This window comes from Prionailurus bengalensis, chromosome E2 (genome assembly GCF_016509475.1).
Source record: "Prionailurus bengalensis isolate Pbe53 chromosome E2, Fcat_Pben_1.1_paternal_pri, whole genome shotgun sequence".
NCBI classification, from domain to species: domain Eukaryota; kingdom Metazoa; phylum Chordata; class Mammalia; order Carnivora; family Felidae; genus Prionailurus; species Prionailurus bengalensis.
Genome location: NC_057352.1, coordinates 7,687,502 through 7,697,302, shown reverse-complemented (window position 1 = coordinate 7,697,302; position 9,801 = coordinate 7,687,502). Strand labels below are relative to the sequence as shown.

The 9,801-nt window shown below is 50.8% G+C and overlaps 1 protein-coding gene across 2 annotated transcripts; it reads right to left on the bottom strand.

The window, feature by feature from the left end:
* Window positions 1-1,354: 1,354 nt before the first annotated feature.
* Window positions 1,355-9,801, bottom strand: KLK6 (kallikrein related peptidase 6). Of its 2 annotated transcripts, XM_043598399.1 has the most exons (7): window positions 9,674-9,801; window positions 8,835-8,885; window positions 8,361-8,405; window positions 7,901-8,057; window positions 4,534-4,781; window positions 3,250-3,386; window positions 1,355-2,044 (listed from the first exon to the last, which is right to left on the bottom strand). In XM_043598399.1, the coding sequence occupies exons 3-7, from the start codon at window positions 8,401-8,403 to the stop codon at window positions 1,892-1,894; spliced, it is 738 nt and encodes a 245-aa protein (XP_043454334.1). In that variant the 5' UTR covers window positions 8,404-8,405; window positions 8,835-8,885; window positions 9,674-9,801; the 3' UTR covers window positions 1,355-1,891. The 2 variants fall into 2 exon arrangements, with proteins under 2 accessions (XP_043454334.1, XP_043454336.1); XM_043598401.1 differs by lacking the exon at window positions 8,835-8,885 and having other exon boundaries at window positions 9,674-9,791.

Sequence of the window (9,801 nt, the reverse complement as noted above, 5' to 3'; positions counted from 1 at the left end):
TAAATCTGAAGACCGTTGCAACTGAGGGTCTCTGTTCTTTTAAGACTCCCTCTGTCTTCGGGCCACATAATTCTCCCATCGTAGAATAACACACGAGTGACTTTGAACATTTCCTATGATGCGATTGCTCTGTTTAACAACTTCCAATTTTGTTCTATGCTGTGCTGGGCAAAAATAAAGTTGCAGTAAATATTGAAACAGATGAATTGCTGTCTCTGATTCTCCCTCTGTTCCTAAATATTTCTCTGTTCTTAAATCCAGCCCCCATGTAGAGCCCTCTTTTCCCTCTCTCTCTGGGAGCCCCTACCCATCCCACTCACCTCCCTGGAAGGACACCTAGCTTAGAGGCTGTTTTGCCTTCCTCAGAGATGATGCATAGGGGTTGTAAGAAAAGAAGGCTTCTCTGAGGACAGGGACAGGCCTGGGACTTGGGGGTAGAGGTGTGTACATTGGTTAGGGATCACGTATGGTGCATGTTGGTGGGAGAAGCCCAGAAAGCATGAAGAAGCCTGGTGTCTGTTCCTTTCATTTCTTAGGGGGACCTACAGTCTCTTCTCCCCTCTGCCCATTGCTCTCCCTTCAAATGGACCACAGCAAGATCTTTCTGGTGCACAGATCTGACCCTGTCCTTTTCTCAAGGCCCTCGGGATCAAGGCCAAGTGCTTTTTCCTGGCATTCAAGGCCAACACTGCCTTCTACTGACCCACACTTTCAGCCACACCACCCACTCCTCCTTTCTCAAACCCTGGCTCCCCCATCCTGAGTGATTTGCCATCACCTGAGTGGTGTGCCATCTGGGGCACACCTGATGTTCTCATACCCTCAGGACTTTCTACAGGTTCTCTCCTCTATGAGAATGTCATCCACCCAACCCTTTCCATACAATGACCCCATATTCAGCCCCCTTCCCCAGACCACCCAGCCGCCACTCAGCCCTCCTCTCTCCCTGCACTGTCATTTCAATCTCCTCCCTGGCCTCCAGTCTCCCCTCTCTGGTCCATCCTGTACAAAGCCACAGTGCTGCTCCTGCTCACAAGCCTCCCATGGCTCCCCACTGCCCTCAGGAGAAAGTCCTATCCTCTCAACCTAGGGTCTGCGGTCTTTTGGGATCTGGCTCCTGCTCTGCTCTCCCATCTACACACAGTGACCTCCCAGCCTTCTCACCTCCCTGCTTCCACTGCTACAAAAGGAGTGGAGGGGAGAGAGCCACCATGAAGGCTAGAACCAGGTGGAGTACTCACAGATGTCTTCTTAGAGGGGAGGAAAAACCAAACTGGGCTGTAAAAGGTAACTAAGAATATCCGGGTTTCAGAGAGGCAGACATGGAATAAAAGCAAAAAAAAAAAAATCACAATAATAATAAAATCCACTCTTTATTGTTCAGGCAGGTGTGTTAGGGTGTCAGGGCCTCTTGTCTGTGTTCCACACGTTTGGAATCTTGAATCTTCCCAATGACAGCTGCCACCTAATGAGGAATGTCCTGTCATTATCCTTATGTTACAGATGAGAAAATCTACACAGTGAAAGAAGTCACTTCCTAAGGGCAGACGACTAGCAAGGAGCAGAAATTTGCCAGACTTGTGACCACCCCTCTGCAGGAAGAAGTAGAGCCCATGAGACAACCAGGAAAGAAGAGATGCTGGGAAGGAGTTTTCCTGTATTCTCTTAGTGGTGGGGGTAAGACCTTAGCTCATATCCCCACTTGCCCCCAGTCATGCGAGGATGGGGCTGGGGTAAAATCAGGGTGAATTTGTGCTGTCACGTCGCTGCTTTTATTAAGCATTAAGGGTTGGATCTAGGCAGGTGGGGGGAAGGTAAAGTCTTGGTCAGAGATATTCTGGAGCCAGCAGGTGGGGGTCACAGTTCAAGAGTTGGATGTCACATGTCAGGGTTAGTTGGCCTGAATGGTTTTTCGGATCCAGTGGCCATATCTGCAGACATCAGTGTAGACTCCTGGCTTCTCCTTGGATCCACAAGGGACATTTCCCCATGACACAAGACCTCGGAGACGGTCTCCACACACCAGCGGGCCCCCGGAATCACCCTGTGGAAAAGAGGGAGAGAGTCAGATACAGAAACACACACAGAGAAAAGAAAGAGAGACAGTGACTCATGGCTGGTTCAGTCGGTGGAGAATGCAACTCCTGATCTCGGGGTTGTGAGTTTGAGCCTCATGTTGGGTGTAGAGATTACTTAAAAATAAAATCTCTTGGTGGGGGGGTGGGGACGCCTAGGTGGCTCAGTTGGATAAGCGTCCGACTTTGGCTGAAGTCATTATCCCATAGTTTGTGAGTTTGAGCCCCGTGTCAGGCTCTGTGGTGATGGCTCAGAGCCTGGAGCCCGCTTCAGATTCTGTGTCTCCTTCTCTCTCTGCCCCTCCCCACTCGTGCTCTGTCTCACTGTCTCTCTGTCTCAAAAATAAACAAAACATTAAAAAAAAGAGAAACTACTAGCTGTAATCAGGCCCCTCTTTACAAAAGCCAGATCTGAACAAATTCACACTATTTTTAATCTGGGGAGTGGGGATTGGGTTCCCATCTTTTTTGCTTCTCTTTTTATTGAATCCACAGGGGATAATGGGTACTAAGTTAACTGACTGCAACAATCATTCCACAATATATGGAAGCCAAACACTATGCTATATACCTGAAACTTCTACCGTGATGTATGCATGCATGTCAACAAAACTGGAGCGAGAAAAGACAGTTTTGGAAATGAGGTCTGTCTGATTGCCCCTTCTTTGCGTCCAACTTGCTGTGTATCGCTTTCTCTGTCTCTGTCTCTTTCTCCCTCTTGACTGGTCTCTTCACGTCCCTCAATGCACTGGGGTAAATTTTGCCATAAATAGGAAAGATCTGATGGATGATGGGGAAAACAAAACCCCCAAGTTAAAGGAGATATTTGGGAGTGGGGATGAGCCCTGTCTCTCTGCAGCTGTGGTCTGCCCACCTCCAGAGCTCGGCCATGTCCAAACAGGACTTTCAGGGGTTCTGTCTGAGGAAGGATGGTCCCCTCACACCATCTGCCTCCTTATTGTGTCTCTCTGGCTCTTCACCTCTCCATCTCCGTCCTTGTCTCTACTGGCTGTCTTTATATGTCTGCCTGTTCCTGGCTGTGTCTCTGAGTATCAAATTAAGACTCTCTCCCTGGGATTGTCTCCCAGCATGGAAAGCTCTATTTGGGTCTGTGTATCTCTCTCTTCCTGTCTCTGCTCTTGGCTATGTCACTGGCAGGTCCTGGTGGCCTCACCTGGCAGGAATCCTTCCCGTACTTTTCATCCCCAGCACACACCATGTTCCGGGTGATCTGGCTGGGGTAGGCACGCTCACACTCCTCATGGGACACCAGATGGATGTATGCACACTGGATGGTGTTAGGAAATCCACCTGCAGAGAAAGATGGGCCAGGCTCATCTCACAACCTGTCCTTCTCATGTCCTCACCAGCGATCTTCCAATCCCAACCCCTATGAGTCACCTCTCCCCTATTGGTCCTTACTTCCCACTGGTTTCCTTCTTCCTATTTGTCTTTCTTTCATAAAAACCCATTGGCTCTGACTCTTGATTGGTCCCTCTTTACATCATTCTTTCCTCTCATTGGCCCTTTTTCCTTATTAATCACCTTTTCTCCGGGAATCGTCATTTCTTATTGGTTTTCCCTTTCTCTAAGGTTCTGCCTCTACTCTTCTCTTTCATTGATCCCACCTTCTTCAGTTGTTCCAAGGGACCTCTAGACTCTATTCTGTTAGTCCCTCCTCCACCCTTTCATCATTCACTGGACCCTTCTTTCCATTGGTTCATCTTGACTGGCCAACACTTGCCCATTGGTGCTTTCCTAACTGGTTTCATTCCCCGCCCCTGCTCCCATTGGCTCTCCCTTCCTATTGGCCCTTCATCCAGTGGTCCACCTCCCTCATTGGCTCTTTCTAAACGAACCCACCTCCCTCATTGGCTTTCCCTTCCTATTGGTCCTTCACCCAATGGTCCACCTTCCCTTTTTGGCCCTTCACTTACCGGCCCACCCACCTTCAGTGGTTCCTGCTGACCTATTAGACTTGTTCCTCCCCCAGTCCTCCGTCTAGTGATTCCTCTTGACCTTTGACTCTTCCTCATTGGTTCCTCTCTATTATCACTCTCTACCCCATTTGCACTCTCAATTAACATCTTTCAGCTGGCTGCCATGCTTTATTGATACCTCTTCTTCCATTAGTCCATCCTCCATTTATCTCTTCTTGATCATCTGTGCGTCCTGATTGGTTTCTTTTGATCATTGGCCTCCTTCTTGATTGGAATCTTCCCACTGACCCTCCTTTTTCATTGATCCTCCATCTTATGGCCCATCTCTCCATACCATTCACTCATGGGTCTACTTTCTCCACTGACTGTTCACTCATTCGCCCTACTCCCATATTTGCCTCCCCTCCACACTGACCTTTCACACATTGACAGACTGCCCCATTGGTCCTCACTATGAGCCCACCTCCTCCATAGCCTGTCACCCATTGGCGCTTCCCCATCACCCTCCTCCTACTGACCATCGGCTGTCTTGCCCCAGCCTAGGATGTGGCAGCTGGTGTGGTTGGCCGAGCAGTCTTGCTCCAGGGGGAGTGGTTGAATGCGTTCAGAGAATTTGGCTGGGTGAGACAGGCGTAACAGCATGATGTCCTGGTCATGAGTGGCAGCATTATAGCCAGGGTGGACCACAGCCCGGACAACAGAGCTCTGCTCCTGGAAACTCTCCCTTTGCTGAAGGTTGTGTTTCCCCAGGTAGACCTGAAGATTCCTGGGAAAGAGGAGGGCTGGGTCTTACCTGGAGCCCTTGGACTGCAGCTGAGACTTCAGAGAGGGCTGTGATGGCAAGAAAGGGTAGCCTGGTGCACCATGAACCATCTGTCCTGTTCTCCTCCCAGCTCAGAAAATGACAACTTCATCCTTCCAGAATAACCTTGGAGACTATTCTTGACTCTCTTTATTTCATGCCTCACACAAAAGCTGTCCAGAATCCTTTTGGCTCTCCAAAGTATATCTAGGATGTGACCACATCTCGCCCCCACTGCTGCCATCTTGGTCTGGAGTCATCACCTCTTACTAGAATGTTGGCAGAAGCCACCTCACTGGACTCCTCGTTTCTGCCTTTGCCCTTCCACAGTCTATCTTCCACAAAACAACCGGAGAAATTTTAATGACATAAAATATCCTGCCTCCTCCTGTTCCTCCTCTGATCCTCCCATGACTCCCATCTCACTCAGAGTAAAGGCTAAAGTTTTCACCCTAACCCACAAGGTTCTGCACATCCTATCTTCATCACCTCTCAGATATCACCTCAACCCACTCTCTCCCTCTCTCCTTCTGCTCTAGCCACACTTTCTTCCCTGCCTTTCTTTGAACACAGCAGTCATCCTATCACCCCAGGGTCTTTGCACTGGCTGCTCCTTCTGCCAGCAACTCTTTTCCCCTCATAGCTGCATGGCTCCCTCCCACACTTCCTTCAAATGCCACCTTCTCAGTGAGGCTTTCCCTGATGACCCAATTGAAGTGCAAATATCCATCCTAGTATGCAAGTCCTATTTCCCCTTCCTGCTTTCTTTGCCACCAGAGAACCTACCATTACCATCTGATATACTATATCTTTATTGTTAAATATTTACTTGTTTTATTTTCTTTCTTTCTACCATAGCAGCACTGTTCGATAGACCTTTCTCAGGCATGCAGCTGTTTGATATGGTGGCCACTAGACACAAGTGGCTACTGAGCACTTGACATGTGGCCCCTGGATTTGTCATCCCATTGCATTTTTCTTAATGTAAATTTAATTGGCCATTTGTGGCTACCACATTAGGTGGCACAGCTCTAGAATATCAAATGGGATTTTTGTTTTGTTCAGATATAGCGTCCTCAGTGCCTAGACCTATGTCTGTCATATTTATGATAGATAACCAATGAACATTTGTGAAATGGATCAAAGAGTCACTCCTTTGCTCAAAGTTTTCTCATGGCTCCCCATTGCCCTTGGAATAAAATTCCTTCCACCATCCTCTACCCTGCTGTGAACCGGTAAATTTCTTAGTGCACTCCAGACTGTTTCCACCTCAGGGCCTTTGTCTTTGCACTTCTGCTGCTCTAAATGCTCTTCCTCCCTCTTCATTTGTCTACCCTTGTTCATTTTCCATGCCTCAGCTTGAACTTCATCTCATTAGAAGGTCCTTCTTGACACCTGCCTCTATGTAAAGTGGGTACCTCTGTTTTTTTTCTTTTAGGGAACATCCCTGTTCTTTTCCTCCACTAGACTTAGGGTAATTTGTAATTATATGATTTTCCATGGGCTTGTTCATTAAAAAACATTCTGTGCCTTTCTGCTCCTGTGTGCCCAAGAATAGAGGCTCTGTATTTCTCTCATCCACTGCTGAGTCCCCACTGCTCAGCTCAAATCTGGCTCTTAGCAGATGCTTTGATCAATGTGGACCAAATGGATGAACGAGAATGGTGAGCGCAATGCCTGAGCATGGGGGGAGACCGTGCAGGGGACCCTTAAGTCCATAACCTTGCATGATTAAACCCCTCCCCCCACAGAGGGGAGTGGCACCTGTAGGTTTACAAACACTTGAATTGCCACTTACTACATCTCTGAGTCTCAGTGTCCTCATCTGCCAAATGGGGCCAAGACTCCCTTACTGTGGAGATTCCAGGAAATATATATATATATATATATATATATATATATATATACCGCTTAACTCAGCACCCGGTCTGTAGTTAGCGTTGAACAAAATGGCAACTGTTAATCTAACTAGTGGTCATTAGTGCCCTGAGGATTAGTTCTGGGCCTTCTTTGCTTTTCTACCTGTGTCCACCTTTTGGATGATCTCATCCCACCTTGTGTTTAAATTACCACTTATTTGTGGTGACACCTTCAGGTTTACTTCCAGCTCTGACCTCTCACCGGACCACCAGTGGCTGACCTTCATGCTTCTTGGACATCTCCCTCGTATCTCAGAATCACCATGGCTAAAGCAAAATGTCTGACACTCCTCTGCCCATATCCAACCTGGCTCTCTTTCCCTCTCCCCTGACTCAGAGAGATACCACAAAACACCCACTTGTTTGAGTCAAATACCTGGAGGTCAGCCCTGCTTCTTCCATGCTACATCCCCAAGTCCTGCTGGCTGAGTCTCAAAATACCTCCCAAACTTTCCACCTATCCTCCGTCCCCACTGCCACCACGCTGGTGCAAGCCATCATCCTTAGGTTAATCTACATGGATCCCTTCATTTCTCCTTGCCCAGCCCACTTTAAATATGGTAGCCAGGGTGCTCTAAAGAAATGTGAATCAGGGGCACCTGGATGGCTCAGTCGGTCGAGCATCCGACTTCAGCTCAGGTCATGATCTCGTGGCTCATGAGTTTGAGCCCCACATCGGGCTCACTGTGGTCAGCCTGTCAGCGGGGAGCCTGCTTTGGATCCTCTGCCCCCCTCTCTCTGCCCCTCCCTTGCTTGCACTCTCCCAAAAATAAATACATTTTTAAAAAAATGTGAATCAGATCGTGTTGCTTCCCTGAATGAAACTCTCCAGTGGCTTCTCACTGCACTGAGAATGAAATCCAAGGAGCCATTGCTGCCTACAGGACCCACACGATCTGATTCCCCAATTAGAAGGTCTGTTGTTCATAAAGGTAGCAATTTTGCTTGTCTTTTTCACTGCTGTATCCCCAGGGCCCCAGACAGTGCCTGACAGATAGTTAATGCTCAGTTAAATACTGGCCAGATGAACCTGGTTACCAGGTGGTCTTGTGCTGGGGCAGGGGGATGTGTCTGTCACTTTGTGCCTGAAATCTGCAAGACCCCCCCCCCACACCCATCGAGGCCTCACTGCAACTACTCCTCACTCCCAGTGGGGAGACTCACGGCTTTTTGCAGTGGGCAGCGGTGAGGACCCACAGCGGGTGAATGAGAACCCCTCCGCAGAGCAAGTGGTCTGATGTGTAGAGGGCAGCTTGGTAGGGGTGAGACGTCTGCTCACACGGTCCGCCATGCAGCACCTTATTCTGCTCCTCCGCCCAGGCTGAGAGAGGAAGGGTCTGAGTCAGGGAGGAGGCCTGGAGACACCGGGTGAATCCCTCAGGGTGAACCCCAGGTCATCTCCTTCCCACCCCCACCCTCAAACTCTTCCCCATCTTTCAGACCACCTCCCACTTCCCTTCCTGTCTGCGCCCCCCCATCCTTAACCTAGCTCCCGACTTCCTCCTCACTCCAAGCCCACCCCACCTCCATATCTGTGCGAAGCCCATCCCCATCCTCAAACTCCTTCCCATCAGCAGCCCCCACTGCACCCCAAACTGCCCCATCCTGTCCCCTTTCTTCCCACCTGCGGCCATCAGGATCAATACTACCAGCGTCTTCGTGCCCATTCCTGAGAAAGGAAGCCAAATGCTCCTCAGTCTCTGCCTCAGACCAACCCCCGCCCCAGGCCCTGCCTCCCATCCTCCACCACCCCCCCTCCACTCCAGCCTGCATGTTCTTCTGACCCTTGACATCTGTCCTTCACCTAGCCTCCTGATTTCTTGTCACTCTAACCATGACTTCCATCCTGGGGTCCCACGAGGGCGGGCTGAGCGAGAAGCCGGAACCACTGGGGCGGGCAGCGGCTCACAGTGTGATTCTCGTTTAGTCTCTTACTCCTCTGGGCTCCAGTGTGGCTGCCTGCCCACAGAAGGGCATGGCCCAGGAGGGGCTCTGAACTTCTTCCCTCCCCATGGGGTTTTTCTTCTGCACCTTGGCTCTGTGCTTACCCTGTCACTCACCCCACACCTGGAGGCTCTGGGGTGCAGTGTGATCTTACCTGCTGGGGGCCGGCTACCTGGGGGTCCAGAGAACTCCTGGCCGAGGGGTTCTTGGGTTGGGGCAGGGACAGCACGTGCGCAGGCAGATAGACAAAGAGGCAGAGAGAGTCAGAAATGCAGGGTGTTATGGGGAGAGACGGGACACTGAAAGCAGAGAGGGTGCCTAGGAGCCAGAGCCAGTGAGACAGACAGCAGAGGATGTATGGGCTGTGGGGCCCAGGCCAGACAGACACCCGGGCTTCCTGGCCTCCCTGGAAGAGGCTGTTCCTGTCCCCAGACACTCCTGGTGCTTCCTTTTAACCCCTGTCTCCCCAGGTCCCTGAGGCAGGAGGCCGCCCCACCCTTTCCTCCTCACCCAGACCTCCCACACACATTCCTTCCATCCCCACGGCCCCATGGCCCTGCTCCCAATGACCCCTGACTGGGCTTCCATGGAAGGGAACACCAGCCCCTGAGTGCGCTGGTGGCCTGGACTTCTGGGTCTGAGGGAGGAGGGGCTGGGGGTCTAGACTCCTGGGTCTGAAGGAGGAGAGGCTGGGGGTCAGCCTCTAGGTTCTGAGGGAGGAGGGGAGGGGGTCCTAGAATTCTAGACTTTCAGGAGAAGGGCCTAGGCATGCACACTTTTGAGCCTAAAGGAGGAAAGATGGAACTTGTCCTCCTCAGTCCCTAGACTTCTAGGTCCTTAAGCAAGAAGATGTCTGAGGACCCAAATACCAATGCCCAAGGGAGCAAACAGTGCCCCCCCAGCCTGCAGGGATCCCACCACCTCTGGGCCTGCTGCCCTCAGGTGCTGAAAACCAGGCCGCGTGGGTCAGTGGGGTTGGGGTGATTCACGCACCTGCCCGTAAGTCCCTCTGTGGGTGCTGACGACCTCCGTGTCCCCACCGTAATCAGCAAGCCAGTGAGAAAGCATGTGTCACCAAGCTGGCATCCGCCTCTGCCCTGGGCTGGGGCGCAGGCCCTGGC

Bases quoted from the DNA above. Each gene is read 5' to 3' on its own strand.
- KLK6 (XM_043598399.1), bottom strand. From the start codon at position 8,403: ATGGGCACGAAGACGCTGGTAGTATTGATCCTGATGGCCGCAG. The intron at 8,058-8,360 runs GTGGGAAGAAAG...TTCCTCTCTCAG, and splicing joins ATTGATCCTGATGGCCGCAG to CCTGGGCGGAGGAGCAGAAT. The intron at 2,045-3,249 runs GTGAGGCCACCA...TCTTTTCCACAG, and splicing joins ACGGGAAGGATTCCTGCCAG to GGTGATTCCGGGGGCCCGCT.